Consider the following 15,647-nt stretch of genomic DNA (forward strand, 5'->3'; position numbering starts at 1 on the left):
TATGCAGTGGCGGGTTCACTGAACAGTACAGGTATACAGTGGCGGGTTCACTGAACACAACAGGTATACAGTAGCGGGTCCACTGAACAGAACAGGTATGCAGTGGCGGGTTCACTGAACAGAACAGGTATACAGTGGCGGGTTCACTGAACAGAACAGGTATACAGTAGCGGGTCCACTGAACAGTACAGGTATACAGTGGCGGGTTCACAGAACAGGTATGCAGTGACGGGTTCACTGAACAGTACAGGTATACAGTGGCGGGTTCTCTGAACACAACAGGTATGCAGTGGCGGGTTCACTGAACAGAACAGGTATACAGTAGCGGGTCCATTGAACAGAACAGGTATGCAGTGGCGGGTTCACTGAACAGAACAGGTATACAGTGGCGGGTTCACTGAACAGAACAGGTATACAGTAGCGGGTCCACTGAACAGAACAGGTATGCAGTGGCAGGTTCACTGAACAGAACAGGTATAAAGTGGCGGGTTCACTGAACAGAACAGGTATACAGTGGCAGGTTCACTGAACAGAACAGGTATACAGTAGCGGGTCCACTGAACAGAACAGGTATGCAGTGGCGGGTTCACTGAACAGAACAGGTATACAGTAGCGGGTCCACTGAACAGAACAGGTATGCAGTGGCAGGTTCACTGAACACAACAGGTATGCAGTGGTGGGTTCACTGAACAGGTATGCAGTGGTGGGTTCACTGAACAGGTATGCAGTGGTGGGTTCACTGAACAGGTATGCAGTGGTGGGTTCACAGTACAGGTATGCAGTGGTGGGTTCACAGAACAGGTATGCAGTGGTGGGTTCACTGAACAGGTATGCAGTGGTGGGTTCACAGTACAGGTATGCAGTGGTGGGTTCACAGAACAGGTATGCAGCCAGGAACAAGCTAAGCCTAACTAATCTTTCCCTATGAGAGACAGTCTGCAGCAGCTCGCCCTACTCTCACTAATGCAGGCACACGAGTGACCGTAATGGCCGCCGCTGCCTACCTTATATAAGGGGGGTGGGGCTCCAGGGGCTAGTGTAGCCTAATTGGCTACACTGGGCCTGCTGACTGTGATGTAGAGGGTCAAAGTTGACCCTCCATGTGCATTATGGGGCGAACCGAACTTCCGCAAAGGTTCGCCTGCGGGACGTGAACGCGAACCACGCAAGTTCGCATGGAACCGTTCGCAGGCGAACCGTTCGGCCCAACTCTAATGCCAGGGGCAGTCAGTGATCCAGGAGGGTTTGGGCTTCTGATCAAGTAGTGTTTGACATGAGCAAACCATGGAGATTCTACAAGGATAAAACAAACTCTATAATTGAGTTCCTACAAGGATTTAAAGGACAACCAAGGTGACATGATGAGATAGACATGTGTATATACAGTGGCAAGCACACAAATAACTAGGCTGTGTTCCTTTTTTTCTCTGTCTGAAAGAGTTAAAAATCAGGAATGCAAGCGACAGTTTCTCTCCGGGTCAGACCGAGTCAGACTTTAGCATAACCCTCAATGATAAGTTAATACAGCCATAAAATATTTCCCTTTCACTAAACGGGTTCTGAGAGCAAGAAAGAAAAAAAATGGTCAATAATTCATAGATTTTTAGCTCTGGCATACTTCATTGAAGGTATCATTGAGCAGAGACAATGAAACAGTAACAACTAGATTTAAATATAAAATAAAACTGTGGGATATCTAAAAAAAAAAAAAGTCATTTTTAGGAGAAGGAGGATAGATACAATTGTTTTCCTCACCAGTTTATTTTCCCCTCGGATGTCCTTTAAGAATGCATTTCTGGCTGGAGCGACTGAGTGAATGATTTAGGGCAATTAAAACATTTATATAGTATAAACCACTAGTAGGATGACAATAAACAGAAGCCCAATAAAGAGTACCCTGTGTAATGATGATTCACACAGCCAGAAACACAGCCTGAATTGTGAAAAGAGGAAGTAAAGGATAACTATGATGTGTGATGTTCTCTCCTGGAACACATTTATTTCACATCAATAAAAGAGATGAATGCAACAACGCTGTATATGTTTTAAGGAAAAGAAAATAACGTAACAAATGTAACAAAGAGCTGTATGCGGCCATCCCATGGGCGTTCGTGGAATGCCCAATGGTTTCCCTCTTTTTGGTGACATCACAATGCGGGACCGGGACTAGCGTTTATGTCTCTTTACAGATGTGTTGGGGTGGCAGCTCATTCCTACTGCTGCCGCCCGTCTGTGCACACTGACTCTGGCTCTTCCAGGTACATGTGATTATGCTGCTTTTTTCAGTTCCTTCTTTCACAGTGAACACCCCCAAGATGACGTTTTAGCATACAGCTTGCAAGACGTCTTGGGTGGCAGGTCTGGGTAGTACTTGCTTTTGTCCTGATACAGTTAGGAACAATGCATTATCACACTGATGGTGTTAGCTGTGTGTGTCAGATTTGAGCAGGGCAGGCGCATATTGTTACTGTAGGTGTAGCAAAAAAATTGCACTCCATTTTAGGCCTAATGTCATTCCACTACTTCGAAACACCTTTCTGAGTGGTATTCTTTCTAAAATCACAAACACTGGTCCACATGACAGCCCAGGGGCGCCAGGTCTCTCTCACTCACTGGTATTCTTTCTACTAAGCGTGCCCTGTTGGTGGCTGCAGCACTTTGAGTTCGCCAGGAGAAAAGCACAATATAAATGTTATTTGTCTTGTCTTGTCACGTCACACACTATCCATCCTAGCTTTCCATCACGATCAGCATCTGAGGGATGGAGTAGCTCATATACCTCAGTGTTGTAAGCACTGCACACTGCATGTGACTGTACACCTCTGTATCCACTCATATTCGTGGGATAGAGAAGGCGATGATTGCTATTTCTCAAGCATGCCAAAGGCTGTGAGCCCCATCTAAATGTTGCGTTGCAAAGTTAGTAGAAAGCCAGGTCAGCACACAATGAAACTTTCATAAAGTGTCCAGCTTTACAAGTTTGTTGCATCAGGAGTCCACAAATACAGCTGGCAATTGTTTCGGGGGCCCCTGGGATCCCCTTTCTCAAAACACAATGTAGACAGGTACGATACAATACAATTCATATCTGTCTACTTTGTGCTTTGAGAAAGGGAACCCCACAGGGGACCCTAAAGTAATTTTCAGCTGTATTTGTGGACTCCTGATGCAACAACCTTGTAAAGCTGGACGCTTTATAAAAGTTTCATTGTGTGCTGACCTGGCTTTCTACTAACTTTGCAATATATTTGGTGGTACGGCTAGCCAACCAGGTCACAGCACCCGCAACCTTAAAGTGAACCCGATGTGAAAATAAACTGATGCGATAAACAATTGTATTTATCCCCCTACTCCTCAAAATGACTTTTTAGATATCCTATGGTTTTATTTTATATTTATAAATTTACAAACTAGATTGAATGTTTTGTTGCCTCTGCTCAGTGGCAGCCTAATAAGTGTCCCAGAGTTAGAAAAAGGTCAATAGTTCATGTATTTTATCTCCCTCTTCTCTCAGAAGTTCTATTCTGCCAGGAAAACTTTTATGGCTGTAATTTGCTTATCAGTGATGTTTACTATATTCCTGACAAGCTACCGACAAGACTGAAGCTGTCACTCCCATGCCTACAAATTAACTCTTTCAAGCAGCAAAATAAAATAAAACAAGTAAACCAGCCTGGTTATTAATGTTTTGTGCTGTACATTCACGTTTATCTCATTACGTCACATGTCGCCTCCGGTACACTTTAAGGAATGGTGTGCCACCTTACCTTGTTTTAAATTTTACTTTGGGGGTGTCATGATTAATGTATTGTCAATCCTCTTGGCCAGAGAGTCAACAATATGAACTATAGTTGCCATTTTGCTGAACAAACATGTTATTGTATATTGTAATGTTAATTGTATGTGTAATATGTTTTACATCTTTCTGGAGGAAGGCCCTGTTAGGAGACAAGGAAACACATTTTACTCACAATTTCTGCTGTCTAGCAAGCATGAAAGGGATGTGCTGTTTTCCTACATTGTCACTCGCTGTTCCTGACATTATAGATCACTGGAAATCCAGAGGCCCATGGTTGCTCTATTTAAAACAGCCACCCATCAGCTTATATACCGCATAAAAGCGCTATAGTCTTCTCACAACCTTTTCCAAACACTTATTACAACTGCATTGCTTGACAAGCTGTCATTTCCCACGCACACCAATCATGCCTACCTACACAGAGGCCCTGTGCCTGACAGAAAGCGATACCCTATAGCTGTCTTATGAAAGAAAAGATGTGCAGGGAGATAGATAGAGATTAAACAGCAGTCCTGTGCTGTAGTGGTTAAAAGGAAAGCAAAAGTTCAAAGAGGAAAAGCATATTATAGAGGAAAGATAAAATCAAGCTGAAGGCTGGTGTTTTCTTTATGCTCACGCTGAAGATTGTGGCAAAGAGCAATAAAGTATCACTGTGTTCCTTCCACTACAGTATTACAATCGCATGCAAAGAAGTCGCTCTAGTTTAAAATCTCCCTTTCTTAGAATGAACAAAGAGATACTTCAGGTTTAATGGATAAAATGAAAACATTGTTGGTACATTTGTTTGTATACAGGGACAATTCTACCAAATGTGTGATTTTTCAGAAGTGGTACTATAAATGCAGACAGTATGAAGCAATGTGTTTTTTAAATCTTTATTTTGCCACAGTAAAATGTTTTGAAAATAAGGGCTGGTTCAGACGGGCGTTTTTGTGGTGTTTAACGTGGCATTTCAGACGCAGCGTTTTTTGGGATCTACCGCCATCCCATCCAAGTGAATGGGAGCGTTTAGAGCTGGTTTTTGCAGGCTTTCATGAAAGCCTGGCGGTAGATCCCGGCGTTGCGTCTAGTCTCGAAAGCAACATGCTGCTTTCAGAGGCGGTAAACACCAGGAAACAATAGCAGAGGCCAAAACTGCTAGCCTTGAACGCTTCCCAAAAGCCTTCAAAAGCTAGCTTTTAAACGCTGGCATTTGAACGCGACACCAAGCAAAAGCTCAGCAGACGCCCGTGTGAACCAGGCCAAAATCAAAGTGATACTTCCAGTGGTGTAGCTAAAGAGCTATGGGCTCCAGTGCGAGTTTTACATTGGGCCCCCCAAACACTCTTTACATAACAATTGATACAGCACACCGAAAAGAAACAATCAAAGACGTCCACAGTGTCAGACGTACAAGAAGGGGATGGGGAACAGTGTGTTAACGATCACTACTATTCAAATCAACTATAGAAGTGAATATTATCAGCACAGGACCAATTAAGAGAGAATACTGTGATTGTGGGAGGGCCCCTCTGGCCCAAGGGCCCAGATGCAGTCGCAACCTCTGCACCCCCTATTGCTACACCACTTCACTGCTCATTGGAACTATGATCTGTGATAACCACAGGTAGGAGCAGGAAAGCATAGGATCAATTCATACTTTGTGGATCTGATTTGATTAATTTTAAGGGCCCTAGTGATAAGGCACAATAACACAATTTTTATACATTAAAAATGAAAACAGTTTGCTGATTTAAAGCGGAATATAATGCAGAATTTCTTCTTTGCTCTAAAAGATTATTTACAGCATATAATATACTAACACAATGTTTTTTTTTTTAGTAAAACAGCATTCAAAGGGTTACATCACAGGGCTGACTCTTTCTTCTGCAGGGAGAACTCACATCCAAACTGCTTATAATGTTATCTTGTGTACACATTCTTTACTTGATACATTTATGTAAACATTCTCTGGCTGTGCAGGACTTCAGCTGATGAGTGCTGGTGTGAAAAACACATCAGAAATAACTGCTGACAGCATTTAAAACAGAATGACAACAGTTATAAATAAAATGCACCAGCAGCTTTCAAAGTAAATTAACGGAACTTTGGGAAGTTATAATATCTAAATGAATATTAATACTTGTGCACAAAAGCAAATATGATAATTGTATGGGTTATAAAAAGTAGGAAAACACATTTTTGTTGAAAAATTTGTCAGAGTTTTAAACCACTTTAAGGCCCGGTTCACACTTGCGGTGGCCCTCCGGAATCGCCGTGCCGGAGCCGCACCGCCTGCAGAACGGACGGAACGGACGCACGGCATAGCAATTAAAGCCTATGCGTCCGTTCACATGGGTCCGTTCTGCAGAACCGGAGCCGGACCGGATCCGGGCCGGATCCGGACTCCGGCCTCCGTTCCAACATGCGCTATTTTTTCATCCGGCCCCTCCGGCAGCCGTATCCGGGGCGGAGCCGGACTGCACCATCCGGCCAATACAAACAAATGGGAACCGGAGGCCGCACAACACACTGGCTGAGAAATCCGGATCTTCTACCCCACTTCCTATGCGGATTTTTGCGGCGATATTGGCTGGGGACACATGGGCAAGCATTTTGGAGTGGAGCAGCACGAGCTGGAGGTGTTGGCAGGATGTTGGCAGCATGTCGGAGGTGGAGGTGAGTGCTAAACAGCAGAGGGCCTGATTCCACAGGTCCCCCTTCTGCTGACCTCCCAGACCCCACCATTTTTTTTTTTTTTACGTATATTTTGCCAAACGGATCCGGATCGCATCCTGATTGCCACCTGATGCAACCTGACCGGATCCGGATCGGATCCGGATCAGAACCGTACGGTTCCGATCCGGATCCGGTCCGGATCCGGTCAGGTCATCCGGTCCGTTTGGCAAACAACCGCTAATGTGAACCGGGCCTAAAGGATACCTGTAATTACCCAGAGGAAAAAAGTTAGATACTCACCTGAGAAGAGGGAAGGCTCTGGATCCTTTAGAGCTTTCCCGGTCCTCTCTGCATCCCCTCATTTCACCACCGGGGGCCCCTGTTCCATCCTGCATATTATCCCTTCCTCTTCTTTCCATAAGACCTGGTTCCCACTTGTAAAGAAAGAAGGCACAAAGGGACAGTGGAGGTACGGGGGTACCCAGGGATCACAAAGGGGTCACAATGGGGCAATAGAGACACAGGAGCCACAATGATGGCAGTGGAGACACGAGGACACAGGAGGAACAATGGGGGCAGTGGAGGTACAGGTAGTGTAGGCACGAGAGGCACAATGGGGGCAGTGGAGGCACAGGGGACACGTGGCACAATGGGGGCAGTGGGGGCACAGGGGACACATGTGGCACAATAGGGGCAGTGGAGGCACAGGGGACACATGTGGCACAATGGGGGCAGTGGAGGCACAGGGGACACATGTGGCACAATGGGGGCAGTGGAGACACAGGAAGCACAATGAGGGCATTGGAGGTAAGTGAGGTACAATGGGGGCAGTGGGGACACAGGAGGCACAATGGGGGCAGTGGAGGTACGGGAGGCACAATGGGGGCAGTGGAGGTACGGGAGGCACAATGGCGGCAGTGGAGGTACGGGAGGCACAATGGGGGCAGTTGAAGTAAGGGAGGTACAATGGGGGCAGTGGGGGCACAGGGGACACATGTGGCACAATGGGGGCAGTGGAAACACAGGAGGCACAATGGGGGCAGTTGAAGTTAGGGAGGTACAATGGGGCAGTGGAGACACGGGGACACAGGAGGCACAATGGGGGCAGTGGAGACACAGGAGGACACATGAGGCACAATGGGGCAGTGGAGGTATGGGAGGCACAATGGGGCAGTGGAGGTATGGGAGGCACAATGGGGGCAGTGGGGACACAGGAGGTACAATGAGGGCAGTTGAAGTAAGGGAGTTACAATGGGGGCAGTGGAGACACAGGGCGACACAGGAGGCACAATGGGGGCAGTGGAGGTACAGGGAACACAGGTGGCACAGTGATGTCACCTGCTGTCCCTCAGAGGAGCTATCAATCTACAGTAATCTAAGAGTTCTTATTTACTTCAGCCTTGTCCCTAAATGCGATGTGTTTAGCTGAGCATGTTAGTGCTGGCGATTGGAAGTACGGGCTTATCTCCACAATGACTCCCCTGTGCTGGGTGCAGGTCTGTGGCACATAGCATTACATTATTTTAGGCATGAATACCAAAGAAAAGTACAGTTAGAGCTGTAGTCTTGCTGATGGTTAGACATTTTTACTATTCATCTAGATGCAGTTTGAAGAAAGCTGATGAGAGAGGTAAATGGAAAGTGTTATTCCTATACGCCAACCTACTTGGCTGCTATGATATATGATATGGCTTCACATCTGCACAAAGCACCCAGCTAATGAAGTGACAACTCCTGAACTGCATGTAATACTTATTCTAGGACAATCATTTAGGATGCATACACACATGCAATTTTTATTAGCCACTGACCAATTTCACCACTTCCATGTAGTATGACGGGCAACATAATTTGAATAATATGATCAGATTATGTAGGTAAGTTCTCATACTGCGTAAAAGTGGTAAAATGGGACAATCATTTGGCAATCAAAATTGGATGTGTGTACCAGGCTCTGGAAAGCTTTAAAGAGAGTTTTAGCACAAGAATCAAAATAGCAGAATCTTAAAAAGGAAGTCAGAAATAGCTTGCGTTTACTTTCACTTCAGGTTTCCTATAACTACTTCCTCTAGTAAAGCTACTGTATCTTTTTGTTATATTGTGTCTGCTAGTCTAGTTGTCTACTCAAAGTGAACCAGAAAGGAGTAAAATTATTTAAAGTAAACACATGATGTGCCTGCAAATAAATATTCACACGTACCTTGCTGTCAGTTTCTCACAGGAGCTCACCATTTTTTTCTTATAACGATCCCGTACAGTTCTGACAAGATTTTGACAGAACTGAAATATAAATGTTGCTGTCAGTTTTGTATCAGTTTCTGTCAGTTATAACTGAAAGGACAACCGATGAGCAAGGTAATGTCCGTGTTTCCCTATGGCTCAAGTGGGCAATATTACAGTTTAACAGTGTGCTGACCAGGAAGCTGTTATGGGGTAATGGCCATTTTCAAAATGAAGGATGGAGAATTCCATTGATCACAGTGGACAAACAGGACGTGGGAGAGGAGAAAGTGATTGAGGAGTAGACTACACAGGAGGTAAGTATGACGTGTGTATGTTTATTTTGACTTTTAATTTTCAGTTCAGGTCTGCTTTAAGGTATGTGTGAGCGACCAAGGTTGTGAAGAGTAATCCAGCTGTACACTATATACACACTTTAACAATCATTCCCTGCCTTAACCTCTAGCTGTAATACCTGCTGGATTGTGTGGGATAACTACCAAAACTTCCTGCTTTTCTCATCTTGGCAAACAAACAAACAAACACAGAACATTTATATTGCGCTTTTCTCCTGGCGGACTCAAAGCTCCAGAGCTGCAGCCACTAGGACGCGCTCTATAGGCAGTAGCAGTGGTAGAGAGACTTGCCCAATATCTCCTACTGAATAGGTGCTGGCTTACTGAACAGGCAGAGCCGAGATTCGAACCCAGGCCTCCTGTGTCAGAGACAGAGCCCTTAACCAGTACACTATCCAGCCACAGAGAGTTTAGTTTCAGAGACTGTAAAAGTGATGCACACATTGAGCAAGAAGGAAGTGTATTGTAATAATGACACAGCTGCAAAACATTTCTTCCTTCTGTACCAATGAGGAAGATAGCTAACAGACAGTAACTCTAAACATTTGCCTTCATTTGTAAATCATTAAGATAGTGTGCACCACTGTACACATTGAAAGACATAAACATTGCAAACTCCAGCAGTTGGACCTGATTTACAAATCCAAGGGCTTTCTTAAAGTGGTCTGAAAGTCAGCATTTCTACTTTGCTCTAAAAGATTCATCACAGCTTGAAATCTACTATCCCAGAATTATTTTTTTTAGCAGAACATCACTGAAATGGTTAAGCAAAGCACTTTGTCCTGCTATTCAGCTTCAAATCCGCATCCAAACTGGAGATAACAGTATCTTTGTTTGCATTCCAATGTTGATACATGTGTGTAAACACAGTGTAACAAGTGAAAAGGAGCTCTCTGTGCTTCAAGCACACAAACAGCTCAGAACAGCTAATTTGAAGATGTTAACATATAATAAAAAGCAGTTTGAATAAAATGCAATGGCAGGTTTCAGGGCAAGATAAACTACACTTTGGAAACTTGTAATTTGTAAACAGACAATATTACTTGTGCAAAAAGCAAATATGATAACACATTTTTATTGAATGTTATGTCGGAGTTTCAGACCACTTTTAAGTTTGTGCAGCCATAATAACCACATAGGATGTAGCGCATTCTACCCAATGTCCAGCTGCTGCCATCTGCTATTAGCAGTTGCGCCAGTCTAACAGCGTTCTTTTCACAGATGCCTGGTGGGCAGGCCGCTCACATCATTCACCAGATAAATGTGCACTGGCTGTGCAGTGTAATGTGTAGCTAGGTCAGTGTTTCAAACACTCTGCACAAGCACTTACATGGTGTGTGTGAAAGGTTTGACTAAGGAAAAAATGTTTAAACCAAGTTTTTTTTCCTAAACTAAGCTGGTTTGGAGTCCATAAGGAAGGTAGAGACTGTAAGAAAGGGAACTCTGCACCCTGACCAATATCGGCTTATATAAGATTTAACATGGGGGGGGGGGGTACCTTGGGGGATGAAAAAAAAACACTCTCCCTCCTAAAAAAGTACCCGCATTCTGTAGTTGAAGTGAACCCGAGGAGGTATAAAAAATAGATACTTACTCAGAGGGAAGCCTCTGGATCCTGCAGAGGCTTCCCACGTCCTTCATGCCCCCACCGTTGCTGTGCCCCCACCGTTGCTGTGCCCCCACCGATTTTGTTGGATATGTTTGCGAGGCCACGCCTCCTGAAGCGTGCTAGTGTGGCCACACTGCACCTGCTTGAGTACGGCTGCACTTGTTCATGTAGAAGAGTAAAGGCAAACACTTTAAGAGGTTCCGGGCAGCTGTGGTGGCCTGGAAGAGAACATAGGAAGCTTCTGGGGGAAACTCCCAAATACCTGTTGCCCGCACAGGTAAACAGGTAGAAGGGGGCTTACCAGAAAGGAATAGAAGATAAAGACACACATATGTATAAAAACACTGTAAAAAGTTATTTTCTTTCTTCTGTTCTTCATCTCTTTAACCCCACCAAGCCCGCTCCTTCTAAGAAGGAGAACAAGGAGTGCCTGCTCCCCAGCCAATGCGTATATGGGACTTTTATTAGACCTCTTACACATTGGCCATTCTCCTTCTTAAATTCACATCACTGACCCATAGGATGGGAGCTGAGCTCATTGTTACCTCAGAATCCACTCATTCTGGAGCCCTGGCACTGGCATGTTTGAATTTACTTCTGGGACTTGAAGCAGGCAGGCTCAATGAGAGCTCTTAAAGTCAACAAGAGCAGTTAAAGAACAAGAAAATATTTAGTGTATAACCGGACTAGACCTAAGGACCGTTACAATAACGGGTGCTAGACATCTCCCCTAACAACCCCCCTCCCGTCCCTGTCACTGCCGCCGCAGGCCGCAACGCATACCCGCGCCCCCGGAGCCTGCATTGTGCATGCACATGCCCGCCCCCTAGCCCCGTTCTCCTCCTGTCCCAACAGCCGCTGTCGTGCCACACATGCGCAGTAGCGTAATGGCACGGACACAAGGACAGGTGCGGACGCAGGGACACAGAGAGTTTATTGTACGGGATTTTAAATCCAGGTGTGTGTATTTCATTATAAAAGTTGCCTTCTTATAACAAAAGGAATTTGTTAATTCAGGTTGGAGTGAGCATATGATGTCTCCCACGATGCATCACTGCTGAATATGCAAATTATGCCTTTTTTTCCCTGTCAGCTAGCTACACCTCCAGAACTGCTGGAATGCAATAATATGTCAGCTTGTTATTTGTACAGAGCCACAATAATTCAACATGCATACAGACTGACTCGGATTGGTTGATCCTCATCAGTGCATGGAATGGATTCATGTGGCTGTATGGAGTAGGATTTGAAACACCCAGAGTAACAGACTAACCAGCAAGCTCATGGTGAACCAGAACTCATTGGAGTGTGTAAGGGGCCACAAAGGACCAAAAAGCCCTCTAACTAAAATGTTAAGCAAAACAAAAGTTTGACTTCTTAAAACAATGCATGTATGCATGCAATGTATGTATGCAATGTATGTATGCAATGTATGTATGCATGTTCTATAGATTTTATAGTTATGGCAAGATTTGTGAAATGTTCAAGAAGCATATTGAGTAAAGCTGCAGTTAAGGCCCCGTTCACATTACAAACGCGGATGGCCATGCGTGTGGAACGCAACGCATGCGAACGCACGCCATCCGCTTTTGTGTGCGTTGCGTGGCTGATCCCATCACTGAAAAGTGAATGGGACAGCCACGCGTTTTTGCGAAAAATGCATGCAGCATGCGTTCCCGGACCACACAGGTCCGGAACGCATGCAGTGTGAACATCAGACAGTGCACTCTATGCTCTGTCTGATGTCGTGCGTGTCTGCCTCCTGCACGTGTTTCCAAAACGCGGCTGGAAACGCGTGCAGTGTGAACGGGGCCTAAAGTAAATATTTTACCACTTCTATCTTCTGTACATCTACGATAAACATTTCTTTGTACATATGTTGTAGATTTATGTTCTTCAGTCTGTATTTCCAAATATTTCCCCAAAGTCTACAAAGATTATTATTATTGATTTATAAAGCGCCAACATATTCCGTGGTGCTGTACAAAGTAAGAAACAAACACGTGGCACATAATAATATAGACAATGCTGTACACCAAATATAGACACTAGTACAAAATACAAGAAGTTTTATATCAGGATGATACCATTTATGATACCAGAACTACTGAGCCTGCGCAGTATAGCCCGGAGGATGTCCGATGACGTCAGCGCGCACGAGTGACACCCACTTTGGAGCGCAGAAGAAGCTCGACCTGGCAGCCGGCCTGGCCAGGTCGGGCTCGCCACCGGAGACCACCGGGAGCCTGCGGAGCAGCGCTGAGGGCACATCCTGCCTGCCACGGGCTGGAGGAAGCCCCAGGTAAGTGGATTTGGATTTTTTTTTTATACAGTCCCTGAACCTTCCCTTTAAAGTCAATGGGAATCAGTACAAAAAAAATAAAATAAGCCAGATACTTACCTAAGGAGAGGGAAGGCTCTGGGTCCTATAGAGCAGAGTTCCCCAACCCTGTCCTCAAGGCCCACCAACAGTACATGTTTTACCACTCACATTCACAGGTGGAGTAATTAGTGTCTCAGCAGTGCTGATTAACTACTGGATTTCCACAAAATATGCACTGTTGGTGGGTCTTGAGGACAAGGTTGGGGAACACTGTTAGTATAGAGCCTTCTTGTTCCTCTCTCAGTCCCCATTCCAGCACTGGCTCCCCCGGTAGCCATATTTGACCAATTTGGTCAAATACTGCTCTCTCTGCCACTTTGGAAGTCCGAGTGCTCCCGAAGACCGGGCCGCTCCATGCTGTGCATGCACGAGCGCCCTCTCTTGCGCACTCGCACATGCGCAGTATGGAGCCGCCTGTCATTGGGAGGCTCCTGAAGACTTCCAAAGTCCCCTGCGGTGGAGAATTCAAACAGGGAGCCATCGCTTAACGGAGGGGACCAGAAGAGGAGCGGGAAGGCGCAATAGGACCCAGACCCTTCCCTCTGCTTAGGTAAGTATCTGGCTTATTTTTAGATTTGTATCAATTCTCATTGACTTTCAGTTTCTTCTTCAGGAATGATACAGAACTGGATTAGAACAGTTATTTCTGTACTGGTTCTGTTTACTCTGATTCTGTTTTATTTTCACCTAAGCATGAAGCAGCTCTTTATCCACTCTGTGAACCTCAGTATTAATGCAAAGTATATGATTCCTCCACAGGCTTCAGAGGGTGTCCCAATGCGATTATTCAACAACCTACAGGAACTGATTGACTTTTACCGGCAGCAGAATGTTGGACTTGTCACTCACCTACAGAACCCTGTACAGCAGGAGGAAGAAGGACCTGAAGAGCCCGATGATGAGCAAGGTAAGATGCTGCTTATTTGTAAATTATTGCCTGCCTATTTATCCAGGTCTGGGTTCATGCAAAGGCTACATAGATTGCAACCCAGGAAAGCTACTGCCCAAGGGAGGATGTCAGACTCAAAGTGTTTGAGAGCAGCAGCCACCTACAGCGCTCTCAGCAGGCAACCCAAAAACAGTACATTGTTATCGTTGTTTTGTTTTCTTTTTTTTTGGTGCAGCATATTGCTAAAGTTACTTTTTGGCAACATCCCATCAAATGCTCTCCCTCTCACCTATTCTTACACTAACCTTCCCCCTTTTAACGCCTAACACTGACTCCTACTCCAATCCTAACTGTCCCCTCTTGACTCCTAACACTAACATCTCCGCCTCCACTCCTAACATCGCTCATCTCCACACCTAACACTAACCTCCCCCATCTCCACTCCTAACACTAACTTCCCCTGTCTCTACCACTAACACTATCATCACTCGTCTCCACACCTAACACTAACCTCCCCCGTCTCCACTCCCAACATTAACATTGCTCATCTCCACTCCTAACACTAACTTCCCCGTCTCCACTCCTAACACTAACTTCCCCTGTCTCTACCACTAACACTATCATCACTCGTCTCCACACCTAACACTAACCCCCTTCGTCTCCACTCCCAATATTAACATCGCTCATCTCCACACCTAACACTAACCTCCCCCATCTCCACTCCTAACACTAACTTCCCCTGTCTCTACCACTAACACTATCATCACTCGTCTCCACACCTAACACTAACCTCCCCCGTCTCCACTCCCAATATTAACATTGCTCATCTCCACTCCTAACACTAACTTCCCCGTCTCCACTCCTAACACTAACTTCCCTGTCTCCACTCCTAACACTAACCTCCCCGTCTCCACTCCTAACACTAACCTTCCTGTTTATTGTTGTCACTTTGTCACTCTATCATTTTGGCTACAATGAAGCCAAACTCAGCACTGATTGGAGTGCCGTTCTCGCCGCATACCCAATACTTCGACCACTGGCCAGCCAAATGTAAGATTGTTAATATGACAGCTGAGCACTGCTATCGTGTGCCAAAATCAAGTCTCACTCTCACAGATTGTCATTAATATTTACTAATGCCAGGAAATATACCAAAGCAGATGCTATACTATGACACTTGAGCCTTTGTGTGTGTTTGGAAATGCCAACCTCCATGAAGCTATCCACCGTAATTGTTTATACCTTGTGTATATCTTCACAGAGGCGGCCCCACCAGACGTGCCACCAAGGAACTTTACATCTACATTATTTTCATCAGAAGGAAAGGAATGCATGTCTACCACAGAGAAGACTTGTATGGGGAACAGTTCACTGTTTCTATCTGAGACGCTGTTGCAGAGACTGCAGGACATCGATACTCGCAGGTAGATGTATAGATTGCTATGTGTCCTGCATAACAGCTAGAAATGAAGGTTTATGTCTTGTTGCCTCCATCTACATAATGTCCTTCCTTACCCATCCTTGGACCAGTTCTTCTATGCACTCTGCCTCATCCATTCACCCAATATTCACTCTCACACCTGATCCAATGCAATGTCTCTCCTTCTCACTCTGCTGTACTGTTTACTCAGTTGTTCTGTGTCTTCTGTCTGTCTATCCCACAGGCAACACTGAGACATTCATATCTCCCACCCTATGCACCCTCCAACTTCTTTGGGCCATTTTGCCCCCTT

At 45.2% G+C, this 15,647-nt stretch overlaps 1 protein-coding gene and 1 long non-coding RNA gene across 2 annotated transcripts in view; one reads left to right on the plus strand and one right to left on the minus strand.

Moving 5' to 3' along the window:
• LOC137571493 (uncharacterized) overlaps window positions 1-15,647 on the minus strand; it is a 116,024-nt gene that overhangs the window by 65,511 nt on the left and 34,866 nt on the right. The gene's annotated exons all lie outside the window — the stretch shown is intronic.
• Window positions 1-15,647, plus strand: part of INPP5D (inositol polyphosphate-5-phosphatase D) — a 167,269-nt gene that overhangs the window by 49,342 nt on the left and 102,280 nt on the right. Inside the window, exons 3-4 of the mRNA XM_068280692.1 lie at window positions 13,785-13,932; window positions 15,176-15,338. Coding sequence (XP_068136793.1) covers window positions 13,785-13,932; window positions 15,176-15,338 — 311 coding nt within the window. The remainder of the gene's footprint in view (window positions 1-13,784; window positions 13,933-15,175; window positions 15,339-15,647) is intronic.

Source organism: Hyperolius riggenbachi, chromosome 4, assembly GCF_040937935.1.
Source record: "Hyperolius riggenbachi isolate aHypRig1 chromosome 4, aHypRig1.pri, whole genome shotgun sequence".
NCBI classification, from domain to species: Eukaryota; Metazoa; Chordata; class Amphibia; order Anura; family Hyperoliidae; genus Hyperolius; species Hyperolius riggenbachi.